General features: G+C 47.7%; 1 protein-coding gene across 5 annotated transcripts in view; it reads left to right on the forward strand.

Annotated features, from left to right (window-relative positions):
- The window catches only part of Adck1 (aarF domain containing kinase 1), a 122,119-nt gene that overhangs the window by 85,522 nt on the left and 15,825 nt on the right, over positions 1 to 20,772 (forward strand). For 4 of the 5 annotated variants that reach the window (XM_005390216.2, XM_013517184.1, XM_013517183.1 and 1 more), the window contains 3 exons: positions 102 to 260; positions 9,005 to 9,121; positions 20,329 to 20,478. In XM_005390216.2, the coding sequence (XP_005390273.1) occupies positions 102 to 260; positions 9,005 to 9,121; positions 20,329 to 20,478 (426 nt within the window). The remainder of the gene's footprint in view (positions 1 to 101; positions 261 to 9,004; positions 9,122 to 20,328; positions 20,479 to 20,772) is intronic. The other variant, XM_013517182.1, reaches the window with a different exon arrangement.

Here is a 20,772-nt window from a genome sequence, read left to right on the forward strand (position 1 = left end):
TTCTCTACCTACCCTTATTACATGGGAGACCCAGGCAGAGGATAGGGCTGGCCCCTTGTGTATGTTGTAAGCTGACTGATGGGGTACTTTGTGGATTTCAGGTGCTTGTCCTGGCTGTGAAGCAGCTATTTCCAGAGTTTGAGTTTATGTGGCTGGTGGATGAAGCCAAGAAGAACCTGCCTTTGGAGCTGGACTTCCTCAATGAAGGGAGGAATGCTGAGAAAGTGGCCCAGATGCTCAAACACTTTGACTTTCTAAAGGTAGGAGGGGCTGGGCAGAGGGGGCCATTGGTGGGAGAATTGATTCGTGCTATGACATCTCTTATAGAACATCTCCTTCCTTAGTTTTGTTATGGAGGATGAGTAGTTTGTCACTGGTCATACATATGAAAGCCCTTTAAGGCAATTTCCAAAGAAATACCTAGTGTGATTTTTGACCCATCAGTCAGTTGAACAGATGTTTTATAACATAATATACAATCGCAAGGCACCAAGCACTGCCTGAGAGGGGCTGTGTGCTGTGGTCTCCACCTCCATGAAGCATGAGGTGGTGGTGATAGCTAGCACTACTGTATGCCAGTCTTGTTCAAAGCACATGTATATTACATTGGCTCATTTAATGTGCAGTTAGTTCTGCTGTAACACAATATGTGTTCCTAGAAGTCATTATAGTGTGCAAAATTGCATAACAGAAACTACAGAACTTACGGGGGAAATGGGCATAGCGGTAAGCACTCAAAAACTTCATCTGTGATACAGAAAAGAAAACAAAGGAACTAATAAGAACAGTGGCCCAATATTACACATGTAAAATAGCTAAGACATATATAAGACTACAATACATGGGCACCTTACCTTGAAATCTTATAAGCTGTTGTGAATTAGTGGAAAGAGGGTCATCTGAAATGGGGCAGGAATCTATAACATCAGATGTGATGTTTGAAGTATGTGTGTGTGTGTGTTTTGTGTGTACCCATGCAGGTGTTCCGCTGGCTGCTATTTTCTGTGTTCACTCTGTTTCCAGTTGGGTGATAGGGCACGTGAGCAGATGCAATGCAAAATTTGCAGTGGACTCAGATTGTTCCCTAATACTGTGTCTTTGTTACTTTTCTCATTGCTGAGGCAAAATATCCAACACCCAAAGTTAAAGAGGGAAAGGTTTAATTAGCTCACAGTTTGGAGAGGTTTCAGTCCATAATTGGCTGGTTCCAAGGCAGGGTGGCACATGGCAGAGGAGCAATCACTTGTGTTTGCCAAAGACATCAAACAAGGGGAAGAGAAGACTCTGCCCCTTGTATTGTATTCAGGCTACGGTAGCACTCACACCCATAATTCCAGCATTGGACCATGAATCAATCACAAACTCTAGATTCAGCCACCTACATAAAGCCTGCCCCCCATGGTTATATGAGGCTTTGGGAGAAATCTACACACAAACTATAACATTCTGCCCCTGCCCTCCCCACCAAAGGCTCATGTACATTGCTTTATACAAAAGGCAATTAGTCCATCTCTAAGAGTTGCCAAAGTCCTAAGAGTTTCAGGATTGATGAAAAGTCCAAGTCCCAAGTCTGCTTTGAGATTTAAGATATACTCTTAGCTGTGAGCCCCTGTATAAGTTAAAAGAAAGTTAAATACTTTCAACATTCAATGGCACAAGGGAGATATTTTAAACAGAGCATACAAAGGAATGGGACCAAAGCAAGTCCAAAATCCAGTAAGGAAAACATTTAAGTCCTATAGTTCCATGTACAGCATCCAAGGCAATCTATGGCAAGATGTGAACTTGAAAGGGCTTGGGTGGCTTCATCCCTGTGGTACTTTTGGTGGTTGTAGCACCCATGGCTTTTCTCTTGGGTCTGCTCTGCTCTCTTCTTGCAATTTTCCTCAAACGATCCATGTTCTTGGATTTTCCAAACTTCTGGCATCTCCACTTACAGCTCTCCACTTACACCTTCACATATTGTTCTCTTCACATACTATTGCCTCTTAGGGGCACACTGCCTGGCCTCCCAGGCCTTCTTCTGAAATTGGAGCAGAAGCCTTCCTGATCCTACAACTCTTGCATTTTGCATGCACCTAAAACCAGTGCCACATGGATGATGCCAGTGTCTGCTGCCAGCTGGAGCAGTAGCCAGGCTTCTTGGCTGTAGGAATTGAGTGTCTGGATCACTGGGCACTCTTAATCCAATTCTGAGGAACAAATTCTCTATGCTGCCATCATTCTGGAACATGGTGTTCTGGGGCTGTCTTCTGAAAAAAAGGTCTTTCAGTTTTGCAATTTTGAGGCTGCAAAGGGTGGAGTACTGATGCTGCTTGTGATGTCCTCAGGCCGTCTTTTCCATTCTCTTGTTCCTTCTCAGCAAGCAAGATCTCCTGTGCTCTATCTTTGCAGTCTACAACTTTACTGGAAGTTGTTCCTTCCTAGAAGTTCCTTTACTGGAAGTTGTTCCTTCCTGACCAAACTCACAGTGTTTTAAATTATTCTACTGAGCTCTTTGCTCTTGATTCTCAACATGGGATTTGGCTAAAATCCCCCAATGTCGCCATGCCACCACCTGAACATTTGATTGCCTTGAAATTTCTTCTGCAGTCTCAGGCAAAGTCTCTGGACATGAACAAAATGCAGAGAAACTTTCAACCAAGGCATAACACACGTCATCTGGAGTCTAGCAGCCAATATAGTCCTTTTTCCCGGCAGAAACCTTCTGAGCCTGGTCTTTACTGACCTTGTGGTCTTCCGAGCTCTGAGTAGAATCTCCCATACAGTATAGCCTCAGGCATTCCACCTCTACTTTTTCAGCCAGCATCTCTGAACCCTTCCTAACTCTTCTCTTTCCCACAGCTGGCTCCAAAGGCTCTTGAGATAATACTTGAGGGCAGGGTAATATCACAGCAGTGACCCTACTTTTGGTACCAAATTCTATCTTAGTTACTTTTCTTGTTGCTGAAGGAAAATACCTGACACCCAAAGTTAAAGGGGGAAAGATTTATTTCATTTACAGTTTGTAGAGTTTTCAGTCCATAATTGGCTGGCTACAGGGCAGGGTGGCACATGGCAGAGAGGCAGGCATTTGTAGTTGTGGAAAACATCAAACAAGGGGAAGAGAAGACTCTGTTCCTTATACTGTATACAGGCTACCCTCACTAGCCTGTGTAGCACTCACACCCATAATCCCAGCATTGGACCATGAACCAATCACAAACTCTAGATTCAGCCACCTATCAAAAACCTGCCCCCCAACACCTTAATTCCCAACATGGGATTTGGCTAAAAGCCTTTAGGGGACATATAGACACAAACCATAGCATAGTGTATATAAGTACACTAGAACAAAATTGTGTGTTTCTGGAATAACCATTATAGCAAAACTGTACTTTGCAGTAGAAGGTACTTCCTATGGAAACAGTTTTAACTAGTACAGAGTCACAGCTATCAGTGCCCCATGAGGAGTACTGCTGGTGAGTGGGCTAAGGACTCAGAAGCCACTCATGGCCCATCAGGTCAGGGAAGCCTTTGCTGAGGAGTAGGTAGTAGAGCTGGTCTTTAGGGACTGTCCCGACGTCCCCATGGGGCAAATAAGGGTTGGAATGATTTCCTTGGTGGAGTTTATACCTATCTATCAGAGGTTCCCTTCATTATGATGGTATAGTGGTTTGAGAATCTTCCTGGTATTCTACCAAGAGAGCTTTACTTTCAACTCTAGAAGAGATCAACTTTTTTTCTCCTTACTCAGGAGGCCAGGAGAAAGTGGGAGCAACATAGAACCCTCAGGAGCTCCTTGTGTGAGTCCCAGCGTGCCCAGCCATGTAGTCCCCTTGTAGGAAGGGAGGTTGGCTGGGAACACTTCACGGGAAAGGCTCTGTTGTTCTGGCTTTCAGTGTCATATGGCTTTGGAAGACATCATGAGACATGGAGATATTGCTTATACTTCTTCACCCAGATTAGCAAGGATATATCTGTACTAACCACCTGGGAATCTCAAGGCCTGGCTCATGGGAAGAAAAGCTGTGATGATCAGTGCAGTGTCTTGGCACACTGATTTCGGTGGAAGGTAAAGTCCATCCAGGCTCTGTTGTGGTCACCTGGTTTTTGGTGGCCTCTGTGGTAGTTATGAATGTCTAGATTTCCTTGTGCATGTGAATCCAGAAGTGCACACTGGACCTGACAACACTGTGTTAACCTTTAAGCTCAAACTACCAGTTGAAGAAAACTGGGTTCTCTCAGACAAACAGTAATATGAGCTAATTAGCATAATGCTGTGAGGCCCAGGTTGTTTCCACTTGCATATCCTATTCCTTAATTTTCCTTTATCCTGCATTTATTGAGAATTTCCTAAACCTGTTGCTGTACTAGAAGCTGGAGGTTGGCCCTTTCCTGGACAACTTTCCATCTAATGGGGCAGGAATGCACAAATGTGTTGTTCTTTTTTTTGGTACTGGGAATTGAACTCTGGACCTTGTGCTTGCCAGGCAGGTGCTGTGCTGCTGAGCTATATTCCCAGCCTCAAATGTGTTGTTATAGTAGAGATTATCTTACAATGTGACAGACACTGCTCTTTGTTTTTGTGGTCCCCAAGATAAAGTAATTAGAGGGCTTTCAAGAAGTCTTGAGTGTACTGAGGAGTAAGCAATATTTATTAAATGGTTCTTCTTTGTCAGGCACAGTGGCATCATATACAGTGCAGGTATTGTGATGGCAAATCCTTCCTGTTGTCATCATCCCATTTTACAGATGACGGTTCCTGAGTAGAGGAGCTCAGGCTCCAATCCAGGTTTTCTGACTCCCAAGTCTTGTGCTTATCTTGGGATTTTCTGCTGTCTTTGACCCAGCAGGGCTGCCCCTCAGAGCCAGAGCTCTGAGCCAGACAAACAGAAACATCTCCTCCACTGTTTCCATGGAAATGACAAAATTGTCCCCTGGCTGGGGCCAACTAACAATGGCCAGATCAAGACATGTAATAATAATAACACAAATTTTTGAAACAAGTATGCCAAATGGATAAATAATTAATGTACTGATTTGACCTGCTGCCTCCAGAACAGTACACTATTCCTCAGACAATGGTGGAATGAAGGCTCCTGAGTAATTAATTTTGCCTAAACACATCACAAGCAGGAAGTGATTTTGTGCTGTGAACTCAGTTCAGCTCTTAAAACTGGAGATAGATTGCTTTTGCACGCTGGCACCCCATCACAACATCTGTGCGTAATTAAGCCTCAGCAAAGAGTTTACCTCTCAGTATGTGAGGTATCTTCTAGTGCTTCTGTGAGGTTTAATAACCTCAGCCCTATGCTATAAATCTCTGTGTCCCAGACAAGCACTGAATGCAAATTAGGTGTGCAAGAGACTGGGGGAGGTAGGGGGTAGCCAGGCTGAATGGTCAAGAAGACAGCTGGGGCCAGGTTGGGAAGGGAGGAGCCTCTAAGCTCTGGTTGTGGGCCTGGCGGAGATGAGTGTGTGTTGGTGAGCGGAGGTGGGGATGGGAGTGGGCCGCATTGTGGTGGAGTTGCTACGGGGTTTTTTCCTGTGCGGTGAGGAGCCTGGGACTCTGCAGAAACTGTCGACAAACTCTGAGGGATGTTATGCTTTTGAAGAAGCATCATAGCTTCCTAGAATCACGAAGATTTACAACTATTCATGTATAATTAATAGGTAACATTTTGATGTGCTTTTACTGTGTTAGATACTTTTAAAATGCTTTACATATATTTACTCTTTAATCCTTTTAACAGCCCCACAAGGGAGCTGCCTTCCCACCCCACTCCTCCAAGGAGTAGGGATTGCACCCAGGGCCTTCATATTGAGCTACATCTTTGGCCATTTTTCGTGTTTTATTTTGAGATAGTCTTGCTAAGATGCTAAAATGCCCAAGTTGGGCTTGAACTTGCAATCCTCCTGCCTCAGCCTCCCAGAGTACTGGCATTATAGGCATGTGCCACTGTGCCTTGCTTGGTGGTGCTATTTTTAACTTCATATCTTCATGGGGAAACTGAGACCCAGAGAGATCAAATCATTTATCCAGGGTTACACAGCATTCTGGTAAGGGGCAGAAACAAACTTTGAAGGGAGGCACCCTGGCTTGGAGCCTGTGCTTCAAATCCCCATGGTCCTGTACCTTTGTGATGCATCTTGGGAAATATGAATTATGGTAGATCATCTGTGACACCATCAGCCCTGGTGTGGCTCAGAATACCCGTGATTCACTGTGTGGCAGTCATGAGGGCAGCTGATGTTTGTTTGGCAGTTGCTAAGTACTGTGTCAAGTATGCTGCTTCTGCTAATAGGAAGTAGTTATAAAACTGGCTTAGAGAGGCTATAAAACTTACCCATAGTCACACAGCTTGAAGGAGGCAGGATCGTGGCCCCACCCAGCAGTCTGACTATGGGTCTGTACTGTGCCTCGCTGGGCTGTGGCTGCAGGAGGAAAAGCCAGAGCGCAGGAACAAAATAGCAGCGTAAGGTCAGGCCACACTGAGGTAGAAGCCTCCCAGAGTCTTGGGTAGAACTTTCCAGAATCTTGCCTATTCCTCAGAGTCAACGTTGGCCTCAGTGTGGGAGCCCACAGGTGGAACCCCTGCTTTGTGGCAGGCAGGCAGACAGACCCATGGTCCTTGGCCAGGTGTGACTTTGCCTCCCAGGGATTTGGGGTGGTTTCTTGGCGGTAGGGAGTTCAGTTTTCCTCTTTGAACCTCCCATTCCTTGATGGAAGAAGTAGAGTAGGGGGGATGAAGGTGCGGCCTGTGTGATGCGTGGTGTGAACTTCACCACGCTCCAAACCCTCTTGCCTGCTTGATGATTTGCAGGGCAAGTCACCTTCCTGACTGAGTGCGGAGCAACTGGGCATTTCATAGTCATAGTCATGCTGTATCTGTCTGTGGCCCTCCCTGCACTCCCACAACGAGCCCCTCCATTGCCCAGGTTTGGTATTTCTGTCATTTCAGACCTGAGCAGCAGGCGCAAAGGGCACATTCAATGGTCAGGATGCACTGGTCACACCAGAGGGAGCAGAGATGGAGGGGGGCGCCCTTGCATCCGGCCCTGCCTGGCCAGCCCCAGGCACTGCTGCCTTGGCTCCTCCTTCCGTGATAGCTATCCTGGTGTCCTCCATGTGGCCCCAGGGACCCTGCTAGTAGTGTAACCTCCTGTCTCCAAAGCCCCAGGCCCACCACCATGCTTAGTTTTCTAAACAGATGGAAGAAATGATCTCAAAATGACATCCCTCACACTTAGAAACCATGAACAAAAATAATAAATGAATTTGTACCCTTTTTTGTTTATTTTGCAGTACTGGGGATCAAACCCAAGGCCTCACGCATGCTAGGCAAGTGATTTACCACTGAGCTACAATCCCAGCCCTTTTTATTTTGTTTTGAGACAAGTTCTCTCTAAGTTGTCCAGGCTGGCCTCAAACTTTACATCTTCCTGCCTCAGTCTCCTGAGTAGCTGGGATTATAAGCATGCACCACCAGGCCCTATACAAAGGTGCTTTTTGAAAAATGTCAAGCAAGCCTACATTTTAAGTTAAAAGGAACAGACAGTCACAGATTTCTCTGTTGGCTCAGATTTGCAAATGGCAAAGCTCCAAAGAAGTGGCAAAGCAAGAGGACGCCTTGATATCAGTTGGAGCCATGGTTCTAACCAGAGGGCTTCGCTTATGTGTGGGGGCCCCGCTTACCCTCAGGGACCCTTGCTGAGGGGAGCAGAAACAGTGCTGCTTGCCTGTGGGGAGACTGAGGCATAAGGAGTTAAGTGATGAGCTGAGTGCAGCCGTTTCCATCAGCATTAGGGACAGAAAGTAGGTTTCTGGATTGAGAGCCACGATCTTGTTGCTAGGAGAGTTTGGGGAAGCTAGGGCAAGGAGAGATCTTCTCCAAAATGTTTGAATTAGCTGGTCTTGTTTTTTATTTGTAAGAGAAAAATGCCCATCAAAATTTTGAGGAAACCACATGTGGGAAGCTGCCTGGCTACAGTGGTCCTGACGGCTGTCACCCCCTCAAGTGGCATCATGACAGCCCTCAATATATTCAGACCTCTTGCCTTCTCCTGGGGGCCTGTTCTCTTGTTGGCTTTCCATGTTCTCAGAGTCAGAGGGAGTTAGAGAGTTTATTAGTTAGTATTGCTGTTGTTTGCAGACAACTAAAAACCCCATTTATAGCATCTTGAACAAAAAAAGATTTATTTTCCTCACATAGCAGCAAGGTTTGTAGCAGTTTCCTGTAGATACCATTTTAGTAGTTTGATAGTATCACAGCTGTCATCTCTGATTTTCTTGGATTCATCTTTGTGGTTGAACGATGGCTGCTGCAGCTCCAGAAATTGCATTCACTTTTAAGGCAGGAAGAGGAAGAAGAGTACTGTGCCAAAATCCCTTTCTAATCAAGAAAATAAAGACTTTCTCAGAGTTGCCTAGCAAACTTCTGCTTAGATTGGATAGGCCAGAGGGGACTCACATGACCACACTTACTGTAAGGCCAGTAGGGAGAACATTCTTTTTCGTCTCCGATGATGAGGAGGATTGGGAGTAGACATTAGGTTGAGATCCAGCGTTGTGTCTACATAAGGCTTGTAGGAAGCTGGCAGGAGAGACAGAACTTAGCATCTGGTATAGCCCCATCTGTTACTCCTAGCTGTACCACAGCTATCACCTGGTGAAAGCTGTGGTGGTGGGGGAGGGTGTTTCTGAGCCTGGAGTGGCCTGGTGGGGGTGGGAGAGGGGATGGTTCTGAACCCCAGTGCCCGGGACAAGCCACTTCATATTTCCCTCTGAAGACCCAGTGTGGAAGGCATTCATTGGGTGGGGAGGCCGCTTTCTAGCCCCAGGCAGGAGGGGTCTTCACAGAAGTGGACAGGTGGGGCGTGGACCTTTCTCTCTGGGCCTGATTCCTTTGAGTTCCCTGCGGGGAAGCAGAGCCTGCCTGCTGTTGTCTGGCCTGCATTGCTGTGCGTTGGCCCCTGGCCTCCAGCCTGTCCTGATATGAGCGACCCTTCCTTCCCCTTCCAGGTCCCCCAGATCTACTGGGAGCTGTCCACCAAGCGGGTGCTGCTGATGGAGTTTGTGGAGGGTGGGCAGGTCAACGACAGGGACTATATGGAGAGGAACAAGATCAACGTGGATGAGGTGAGGCTGGGGTACTGCTCTGTGTGTGCAGGATGTGGGATTGTCCAGGGGAGGCCTTGGGGTCTGGCCCCACTACTCATTGTCTGAAAAATGACGGAGCACAGACGTGACCTTCCAGATCACCTCATCCAGCTGGCCACACACAGTAGGGATGGGGACACAGTCCTCCCAGCCGCTCCTGCCCGGCTGAGCCATTGCCTATCTTTGTCTCATCTGAGCCATTGCCTGTCTTTGTCCCACATAGCTGAGAAGCCACAGGCATAGTGGGGCCAAGTCACTGGGCCCTAACCCTCTGCTCTCCCCTCCCACTGCCACTGCCCAGGACACAGGTACCAGGCAGTGGGGAGGACCCCAGTAGCCAATGGGGTCTGCTTGGCAGAGTAAGGGAAAATGTGGGGCTTGTATCTCTTGCTCTGTCCCTTTGGTCCTTGTACCTTACCTTCTGCTTCTTGCTCACCATGGAGTGGGGGGTATTTGCCTACAATACTTACATTGTTGTAGTCCTTGTGGGGCTGGGTGTGGGGTTCAGAGGGGAGCCAGACCAATCCTGGAGCTCGTGCTGGATCAGCCCCATCCTAGGCAGAGGAAGGGAAGGTAAGGGCTGGGGCAGCTTCCCTGGGGTAAGCTAGAGATGCAGATGCTAGAGGCTTTCTGTGTGACCCTAGAGGTTTTGGGGAGTCACTGGGGAATTCGGATGTGAAGGATCACAGCAGTGACATGGTCTCCTTGGGGTAGGAAGGCATGAAAGGGCCCAGACCCACCAGAGGCCAACGCTCTTACCTATCCAGGTGACACATGTGGATGTGCACAGGTTCCCAGTGGGGAGATGGCCCAGGGGAGAAAACCAGGGACATTTCGGGGAGTGTGGGTGTTGTAAGGCCTCCTGGTGGCTGTATGGCTCTATAACTGGGGACCATAATGGTATATTCCTTTGAGGGGATATGATGACTACATGAGTTAGTCATGCACCTCGCTGAGCACAGTGCCTAGCGTGTAGCTGGCATTGCAGAGGGGTAGCAGGATTTGTTACTCTCTTCATTATTATTATTGTTGGCTCCTGTTCTTTGCTTGTCTCCTTTTATCATTAGTGTTTTTGTTTGCCTAACTTCCTATGTTAAGCTCCATCGTAAACCTAGGAGGGAGGTCTTACTGTCCCTGTTTTGCAGATGAAGAATCTAGAGACTTAGAGAGGGAAACTAGTTTGCCATTGATTGGAACCCAGGCCTTCCTGAGTCTGAAGTTCCCCTAAGACCATGAGAGGAGGGGCTGCCACAGAGTGTGTTGAGCAACTGCAAGAATAGGCCTGGGTGACTGCGGTTGGCTTGGGCCTTCAAGTAAAGCTGTTTTACCCCACTGTGGGGACATGGAGCTTCAAGAACCTATTTGAAGGGTGGCTTCCAGGACACAGAGGTCACCCCACCCCTGGCTTTCTTTGATGAGTTCTGCTTCTTGGAGGGACAGGATGAGATGAAGAGTAATTCAGCTTTCACTTCAGAGTTAGGGAGGAGAGAGGGGGAGGGGGAGGGAGAAGGGGGAGAGGGGGAGAAGGAGAGAAGGAGAGAGACAGAGAATATATATATATATATATATGGTGCATGGAGGGATGGGTGGTCACTTTCTTCAAGGGGAGCAAGGGCTCTGCCTGCTCAGCAGGAGAGACCCGGAGGCCTTGGCCCTGCTCGTTTATTGGCATTTCCTTACACTGACTGTGGTGGGAAGTGCATTCCGACCGCCCCAAGTCTGTTCATCTCTCTGGACCCAGTGAGCCAAGGCCCTAGTGGTGTTTAATCAGAGGGCAGCTTTAATTTTCCAAGAAGAATGCTTAGGTGGAGAGATGTGCTGTGGTATTGCTTGCTCGTGGCTGAATGAGTTGCTCATGGCAGTGGACACCGGCAGCATAGTCAGAGGCAGGGCTGCTCTGCTCCTGCCACCACCCTCTAGCTGTACCTTGCAGACAAAGCCAGCATCTGGGGAGACAGGCCTTGGTCAGCATCCGTAAGTCAGTGAAGTGGGGGAGAAGGCAGCCTCCGCCTCTGGGTTGGCCTCTGAGAGGCTGGGCAAGAGTGTAGGTTGTTTTCTGTGGACATAGAGAGGAGACCTGCCGGAACCCTAGCATGTGCCAGGGTTGTGAGACACATAAGCTCTATTCGTTCCTGCCATTATTAATAACACATTTCTAAGTGGGAAAGCTCAAGCTCAGAGAGGCTCAGTAGTACACAACCAGCCGGGAAAGGAGCAGGGTTGAGCTCAAGTTCACATGACTCCAAAGTCCTTGTCCCTCCACCTTCTCCATCGCCCTCCCAGAGGTCAGCCTCGGGCTGCAGTGGGACCTGGAGCCAGCTGGTTGACAGCCACATCAGTAACTATGCAAAGGAGGCGCAGCACTGACTGAGAAGCCTTGCCAGATGGCAGCTGGACCGTTGTTGTTTTCATTGTTGTTGGTGGCCCTGTTGTGTCTCCTCCTTTACCATTAACCTCATCTACTGCCTGAGCCCCTGCACCAGGCCCTCCATGCACATAGCCTTCAGAGAGAGGGCTGTGGTCTCCATTGTGCAGATGAGGGGTCAGAGACTCACAGAGAGAAGGTAATGTACCTAAGGCCACCAATCTTAAGGGCACGTTTGGTAAATCTTCATGTAGACGTACCATGTAGTCACCATCCAGGTAAAGGTGCAAACCACTTCTGGCAAGCTCCTCTTGCCCACTTCCAGTCATCGTCCCCACTGCCACCACAGTCACTTCTATTCTAACTTCTTTTACCATAAACTGCTTCCAGCCATTACTGAACATCATATAAATGGAATCCTACAGTGTTGGTTCTGGCATCTTTGGCATCAATCAGATATGGGCCTTTTGTGGAATGTCTCTTCTGTTCCACTGGTGTGTAGGTCTACCCTTACAATAAAGCACTGTCTTAATTTCTTAATGCCCTGTCCCAGCTTCTAGGCTGTGCATGACTTGGGTATTCAGTGATGATGTCATTAAATACTGACTTCTACAGCAGCCTCAGGCAGGGCCATGGGCCATGTGCTCCACTGTGCTGTTGCTGACCATCAGTAATGGTGGGACTGGAGCAGGAATAGGCTAAAAGTAAATCTATCATGTCTCTTAGCAACCGGCATCAAAGCCCCAGGTCTTAGAGAAGACTAATGGTGCTGAGGATGGAAGAATGCACATTACAGAAAGGCTTAGATGGACCTCAGAGGTTCCATAGGCACAGTTAATTCAGCAAGCCAGTTCTGAAGTGACTGTCCCTCCTGAGGACAGCCTTCCTTGTGGCGAGAAGTAGAAGCGACATACAGGAGTAGCAAGAGGCAAAAATCTTACTCCACTTCCTGGTGGTACTGTGGCTGGTAGTGTCTTGGCTGCTGTGAACTATGACTTTGCTGGAACATGGCTCTGGAAACCTCTCTCCGGGCTCCAGAGCTCTGTGACTTCTTGTTCAGTCAACACCACTCCACTTTGAAGAGACTGACTCACTGCAGCATCCCAGCTTGTGGGGACCTGGAGACCAGTCTAACGAGCCAGTCCCTGATAGGCTCAGAGGAGGAAATACCAGATTAGGAGGCAAGAGATGTTGGTTCAGGCTCCAGCCTTGCAGTGCCCTGCTTTGTGGCCTTAGGCAAATTGTATCTCCTCTCTAGTCCTTGGTTTCTTATTGAAGGTGTTGGACTAGCTGGACTCTTAACTAAAGGTCCTTCCTACTCAAATATTTTCCAGAACAGTGATTCTTTACTTCTGTGGGTGCTGGACTGCTTCATGAACCGTCTATTTCAGAAGCACCAGGAGAGCTTATTCAACAGTGCAGATTCCTTGGTATTACCCTAACTTACCAGTCAGAATCTGGGGTGGGAAGGATTGTAGAGTGTTGAAGGATCTGCACTGTAACAGACTCTCCAGGTTGCTCACTCTCAGAAGCTCAGGACCCCCCCACCCTGCAACCCCTCACCCCATTATGAAGCCAGGGACCCAGGCCACCCAGGTGAGCCATCAGAGCTCACCTGCTATGTGTACCTCCAGGCGCAAGGTGACTGGCAGGTGTGCTCACCTGTGGAGGAGTATGGGCCTTGGGAGATGGCAGCCTGCAAGGGCCCTCATTTGTTTGTGTCTCAGCCCAGAAGCAGATATTACCGAGGGCCTGACCTGGTGATCATATTTGCCAATCACTTTAAGAGCTGGTGACAGTGACTGTCATTGATCTCATTAAAAGTAAAGGTCGTGCAGGAGTCTGCTTTTCCAGGCTGGATGGAGCCTCCTTAAGCCACAGAAACACTATTGATTGTGGAACCTTTATCGAAGGTTAATTGGATTTCAGTGAGTGTGTGTTTAAGACTCTGCCTGGGCTGAGGCCCAATTTAATTGGCATGAAATTAGCGAAGAGAAAGGTGACAGAGTCGGGAGTTTAGGGGCAGCAGGGACAGATGACTGGAGGCCTGGTGGGCAGACACCCCTGTCTCTGAAGACTGGGAGTAGGTCCAGGGAGGGGGCTTGAGAGAGACACCACCTAGCCATCTCCGAGCCATGGGAGCTGGCTGGGGAGAGGGCTACAGGGTTCCTCGGCCATCATTACATGGTCCTCAGAGTGGCCCTCTTGTGTGCAGTGTGCCCTGTTTGTTGTCCTCTCCACAGGGTAAAGCCCTGCCTTCCATCAGGGTTGGGAGGGGACCTGTGGGTTTAGCTTACAATTGTAAAGTCCTTCAGCTGATCCTTTTGTGAACCCCCCAAATCCCATTTTCAGAGCTGCCAGGGGCACCTGAACCTGTGTGGTGCCCGGAGCTGGTAGCCATAAAGCTTCCCATTGGTGGCGCGAAGCTCCATGCTTTTTAGCTGGCTGAATGGTTTCTTGGGAGCTATCCCCTTCTCGAAGCTAAATAGTTTTGCTTGTCTCATTTTGTCTCGTTGCTGGTCCTCCCACTTGTCATGGTGAGGTCTTCGCCTTCTTTTCTTCCTTTAGAGTTATTTTAGAGGGGCTAATGAGGGAGTGGAGTCAGTGGCATGGCCTGTCTGCCATGCTTAGCCAGAAGCTCTTGCTAGGTTTCTTCTTTCCAGTACTTTAAAAACCCATTCCCTGCCATTGGAGGAGCAGTGAAGGGGTCTCAGATCCACCTTTTATTATAGGTGCTTTGTGTTAAGTTCTATAATAGAGGTATGGACAGTGTGTAGCAGAGACTGGGTGCTGGGTAGGAAGGGCAGAGGGTCTCAAAGTCAGGGGAGGTGTTTGGCTCTGCCATTCACTGGGTAGGTGCCCGTGGGTGAGTTACTGAGAGTCTAAGTCTGCTCTTCAGTGCCATGGTGTGAACTTCGCAAGCTGTAAGGCTCTATGAATTTATAATTCATAAAGGTATTATTCACTGAGGCACTTTCTGCCATAGGTTCTTTGAAAATCCTCTTTGTTCCCTTCTGTCTTGTTCACCTGTGAGTTGTACAAGTTTGTAGACTTGCAGATTGAGTAACAGTTATCAGTCAAACCTATGCTGCTGCCCCCATAAAAGCTTTGCCCAACTTTCTGTCTTTCTCCTTGATTCCCTGTTTCTACCCCCAGCTCTGTTCAATGAGATGTTTTCATTTTTGCTCAGCATCATTCCTACCTGCTGGGTTTTTTGGCTCTCTGGCACCACAGATGCATGAAGATCCTGGTTGTAGAACTCACTAGAAAGAAAATATCTCCTCCCATTGTCTGCCCTCTATCATTTCTTGGAAGCTTCTGGATATTACAGGGACCCAGATACCCAGGACAACTTTCTGGAGGTTCATCTCATAGCAGAGGTGTTGGGAGTGGCAACAGTGTCAGTTTGGGGTTATGGTGCTGGAACTGCTGCTTGTAAGTTGTGTCACTTTGGGGAGGTAACTCACCCTTCTATGTCCCCATTTCCTTTTTAAGTTGGGTACTAGAAAATGACCCATAGGACCGTCCGATGATTAAAGCATAAAACACTTGGTGCATGCTGGGCTCAGTGTACCCCATGTACCCCAGTGTACCCCCCAATGCATGAGGAATTAAATCTCCCAGGATCCCAGCCCTCAGCCCCTCTGTGGTGGCACTAGGGTAGTACTTGCAAGCCCTGGAGAACAAGGAGGGAAGAGTCCCTCTCTCCTGTTTTCAGTCGATCCCTCTAAGGTGGGAAGATATGAAAATCTTTCTCAGGGGTGACTTGTAGACCAAGGCAGGAGCTACTAGGTACCAGCAGCTTTTCCTCCCTTTACCTGTGTCTTCCAATAGCCACTGCTCCGAGGATCTGCTCCTGCCTCCTCCTCTCGGTCCAGGGTGACTTCAGAGCATCTTTAATTTGACAACTGAAGAGCCTTTCTTGGCCTTGTGATACCCCATGTGGCTCTCTGAGGATGGGTTGGTCAGGCCTAACCTAGAGAAACTTTCCCAGGTACCCAGAAGTGCCATAAGAGCCACCTGCGCAGGTTCCTGGGAGTAGCCTGACACCTGCTGTCTTCCTGATGGCCTCCCCCAACACCACAGGAGGCCAAGCAGATTCTCAGCACTCTTGAAGTGAGAGATGTTGTGTCAGCATTCACTTGTCCGAGATCACTGCCCAGCCATCAGTAAGTTTGGTCTCAGTGCTGGGGAGCCACAGGTGCTCTGTGGTTTATGTACCCTAGTGCAGTGGTGGCGAACCTGTGGCACGCATGCTGCAGCTGGCTGTTTATTATCATTGAAAGCTCTAAAAGGTTCACCAGCACTGCCCTAGTGGGGGTTCCTGCAGACAGGGTAGGCAGAGCTTAGTACTGTGCTGCATGCAGTGGTCTGGTCTGTGTCCAGAGGTCTGGGCAGAAACTGGGAGATGGGCAAAGAGAGTGTGAATGGCAAACTTTCTTCTACTTAATATGGGTCAACTTGTGTGATTATTAATATTCTAGCCAACCTCCTGTTTTTTTCCAGAGATCTTGGCCTTGCTTCCATGACGCCCCTCAGGAACATAAATAGACTTTCCCTTGGGGGTGGGAATAAATTAATTCATGCAATTATAGAATAATTAAAGTACTTTCAGCCAATTCAAGTCTTGAGAAAAATCCAAAAATAACTCCTTGACTTAAGTATTATTTACTAAATTAATTCTTTACCAAGCCTTTTTATAGAGTCCTGGTTTTTTTCCCCCTTCCCTACTGTTAGAGAATAAAGGCATTGGGTAATTACTGAAATCGCTTGTGAGTGGCACATTCTTTTTACAAGGAACAATTAAAAGACTTAGTAACTTTTTTTGTAAATGGCATGGTACCACAGTGTTAGTTAACATTGTGGTTTAGCCACCTCATTAGGTCTTTTTTTTTTTTTTTTTTTAACTGGTGCTGGGGATGGAATCCAGGGCCTTGGGCACACCAGGCAGGTGCTCTGCCACTGAGCCTCATCTTCAGCACAGACATCTGTTTCAGATTTCCTGCAGAGATTCTTTTCTTGAAATGGAGCACCTTGCTTGACCCAGGGGTACCTTCAGAAATTTTGGGGGCAGCCCCTCCCTGCCTCCAGAAGGAGCTTCCTGGGACTGGAGACGCAGCGTGACATGACAATCGAATGACTATTCTCTAGAGTGAGGTCACCTGGGTTTGGCTCCTGGGCTCATAATTGCTGAGCAGGGCATGAAGCTTCTTTCCCCTTCCAGGTCTTCCTGCCTTACCTGTTTCTGTAGGTGATGTCTGTGAGTACTGAGTTCATGCATGTTGAGTACTTGGCACAGACTTCACTATGACCACTCAGCAAAGGTGTTTTTTCTTACCTTTGAACAGTCTTCGTTAGTGGGGCAGCGGCAGCATTAGGGACACAGTTGTCTCTTCTTTAGTGGAAGGTGTAGCTAACCTCATATAGAAGGGGTGGGAGAGAGGCTTGTGTGCCCAGCAGGGGCCCTATATTTTCTCCTGGGACCCTTTGTGCCTGTGTATAGGTGTGTAGGGGCGCTCCCTGCCCTCTGTGGACAGATTGATCCCAGCACAACTCTAAAATATGTTAAGAAAAATCATTTCACACCTTAGAAATAAGACCAGAAGAGTATGCTGTGCCCTTTCAAAGTCACTCTGGGCCATTGTTCAGCTATCACCCCCTGTCCCCAACTTTTTAATATTTAGGGAAATATACTTCTGTTTGACTTTGTTATTGACAATTAATTAAGGCTTCAGACTGCAGTCATACATCAACTTGTACATCTTGTCCAGTAGAGATGCAAATAATATCTGTCCAGTAGAAAAGATAACCCCAGAGGTTGATATTTTAAATGCATCACAGGACAGTGACCAGTTTCTATTTCATCTAAAATCTTAGTCTCTTGATCCTGTTTAAATGTCCCTCAGTACCTGCCTCCTCAAAATGCTCTTTGAATCAGTTCTACCTTCTTACTTGCTTCCTTGTTAGTGAGTTAAGGGACCTTTGACACGTGGTCGTTGTATATTTTTATGAGCTGTGTTTTTCCCCTGATGACAGTAGCACTTCGACAGAGATAATACTCATTTTTTCCCAATAAAAGGAGGTGCCTTATCCCATTGTCCCCTTGCCACTCATGCCCAGGGTGGTAGAACCGTGATGGCTCCAGCATGAAGCTGTTGGCGTAGGCTAGTTTGTATTTTTTCTTTGCCTTCTGCATCTGTCCATCCTACTGGCATCTGGGTAAAACAAACATTGGGAGCAGACCCCAGGAGGATTGGGGTGTTGAAGGGGTGTGCTGCTCTGGTGGCTCTGCTTGTGTGTACAGGCACCCGTGGCAGTGCCCCTCGCTTCTCTTACTGAAGCAGTTCAGTCCTCATGGGAAAGGGCTCCCCAGCCTGAGTCCCCACATCCCTGGGGGCCATCTTTCAATGTAGTAATAAGGGGCCCAGAGCGATTAGCAATATTTCAGAAAGCTTAAGGGAGATCATACATCTCCCCATGACAGGTCTGCCCAGACTAAATGAAATGTCATTTCTCTGCTTTTTGGCTAGAATTCCGTCAGCTCAGTCTGGCTGCCCTGCTTATCTTGGGCTGATCAGAAGCCCTGATTGGACCTTATATGCATCCTTGACAAATAAAAATGAATGATTACTTAATAAATGCAATTGGTTTGGCAGATACAGCCTTCCAAAGCATGGCTCCAGGGAGCGCCAAGGAATGTAACAAAAGGGTTCTTGGTGGCACAGAGGCGGGGATTCGCTAGCTCAGCTATGGCCAGCTCTGGCTGAGACTCCTTCTCCCAGGAAACAATATGGTAGCTCTGGCCTGTCTGAGAACTTGTTGTGGGACAAAGCCCCATTTGTCATGTGAGTAGACATTAAGTTTGAGGGGATTGGTTTCACCCAAGGCACTGGAGTACTGATGTGGCAGCAGGGCACAGTGTCTTAAATGTCTTCATCTCTCGAAAGGTACAGTGAACTGAGTCTGTCTACTTCCCAGAAGTGTTGTGAGGAATCGGTGACAACCACCACAGGGAGTAACAACCCCCTGAAGAGTAGCACTGTTATTGTTCACCTGCTTTGAATCTTGGGTGTGCCTTTTTCCAGCCATGAATAATTAAGTTAATCTTGAGGAGTCTCAGCTCTTCATCTGCAAAACAGGGGTCACAATTATACCCTTTATAGCTGTTCATAAGGATGTGGGCTACTGTTTCTAAGCCAGGGTGCTTCTTTATCATTTAATTTGGTTCTAGCTCTAACTGATAGGATTTCAGAGGAGACTAATGGGGTTAAGAAAAGCATTAGACATAGGAACTATGGAATCCCAGAAAACCACAGAGAACTAAGGGTCTCACTCATGTTGAATGCGTCTTATATTCATGTGTTTGGCTCTGTTACAAGCAAGTGCGTGCATAATGGAGCCAATCTATGGTATATAAATTATACCTCAATAAAGCTGTTTAACAAAACACAGCTAGTTCCTGCTGTCTTAGGAGTTTATGATAGTGGGCTAGATGGTCATTAATCAAGTAATCACACAAATAATTGCAAGTGTCATGAAAGAAAAGCACTGTCCTATGAGAGTGTATGGTGAGCAAACCTCTTCTAGTCTGGGAGGTTAGAGAGGCTTCTCCAGGGAGGTGATCTGACAGGATGGGAGGAAAGACAGGGCCTGAACCTAGTGGCTGAGGAAATGGGAGGAATGCTCTGGCAGTGGGAATAGCATGCACAGAGGCCCTGAGGTAGGAGAGCACAGGGATGACTAGGGAAGAGAAGGAGCGAATGTAGCATGGTGCATGATGAGACCAGGGAGGGAGGGAGGGCTTGCCTGTGTAGGACTCTATAGGTTAAAGAAAGATCCTAATCCTGTGCATCCCACCTCATAAGCCCTAGCTCTTCTTATTTGGCTGGAATATGTTGGTTAATGACCGTGGGGTCCAACCAAGCTGAAAGGAAGACCAAGTCAGCCAGTGTCCTGGGTGTCAGCTTTTTGCTTGTCTTTGTCCCCTGCAAGCCCATCGGCAGATCATCTTTGGGCTCAGGTCTGGCTCTGTTCTGCAGCTGTTCCCCAGTGAGGAATAGGCTTTTAGCTTTAATAAAAAAGGGAGTAGAGATAAGAAGCCTGGCTCGGCAGGGAGAGCAGCAGTGACAGGATGATTTAAATGGTCTCTCCAGTGTCATTTCTTCTGTGCAGACATCATAAATCAGATTAGCATTGGGCTCTAGTGGGGAGGGGACTTGGAGAGAGGAGAAGGACCTTGACTCTGAAGCTGCCTAGGACTCTCCTGGAGCCACCAGGGGTGCTGATGGGGTTGCCTAATCCTTATCCTCAGTTCTAGCCCTGTTCTTTGGAGAAGAAATGGGTGGGATAGCTCCCCAAACCTGTCATCAGCTTTGGGAAAGAATGGAGAGGAGTGGATAGGACAGGAGGAAAGAGAGAAAGGGGGAAGAATGGAGGGATAGGTGTAGGAAGTAGAGAGGCCTGGCCATTGGAAACAGGAGGAGCAGCCATTCTCCTACCTTACCATGCATTAAAATCAACTTACGAACTTAAACAAAATTCTGGTTAAAAAAAAAAAAATACTGATGACTGGACTGGTACCACTTCTAAGTTCCAGATGATTCTAATGCGTGACTAAAGTGGAGAAGCACTAAATTAGAGCTTAGCTTCTGTCCTAAAGACAGGAACGAAATCATCTCAAACCATCTCCTTCATCACTTTTCAGATCTACCAGGTCCCTTTGGTCTCCTCTTAGAAGGGACTCAATTAGAAGATCAGAAAAGAAGTCCCCAAGATAGGTATGAATGCAGCAGAAATCCCACCTGCCTCCCTTCTCTTTTAGATCTCCCGCCACCTGGGAAAGATGTACAGTGAGATGATCTTTGTCAATGGCTTTGTGCACTGTGACCCCCACCCAGGCAACGTGCTGGTGCGGAAGCATCCAGTCACAGGCAAAGCGGAGATTATTCTGTTGGATCATGGACTCTACCAGGTGGGAGAAGCCTTTCATCTGGCCCCAGGGGCTAGTCTTGCCTGGGGTCGGAGTCCACTGAAATATTCCATCTGCCATGGAGACGGAGTGAACAACCAGGGTGGCTGGGGCTGGAGAGGGCTCTGCCCTCTGCTAGGAAGCTCACATTTCATGCACATCACTGTCCTAAGAGCTCATTGAGCTTCAGCTTCCTTCCACAAAAGCAAGATTGATCTCATGTCTTTTATAGACCATTGCAACAAGTAAATCGAAAGGTGCTTGTGCATATGTTATGCCTTCCCAGGGAACCACAGT

This window comes from Chinchilla lanigera, unplaced genomic scaffold (genome assembly GCF_000276665.1).
Source record: "Chinchilla lanigera isolate Chin_1 unplaced genomic scaffold, ChiLan1.0 scaffold00037, whole genome shotgun sequence".
Classification (NCBI taxonomy): Eukaryota; Metazoa; Chordata; class Mammalia; order Rodentia; family Chinchillidae; genus Chinchilla; species Chinchilla lanigera.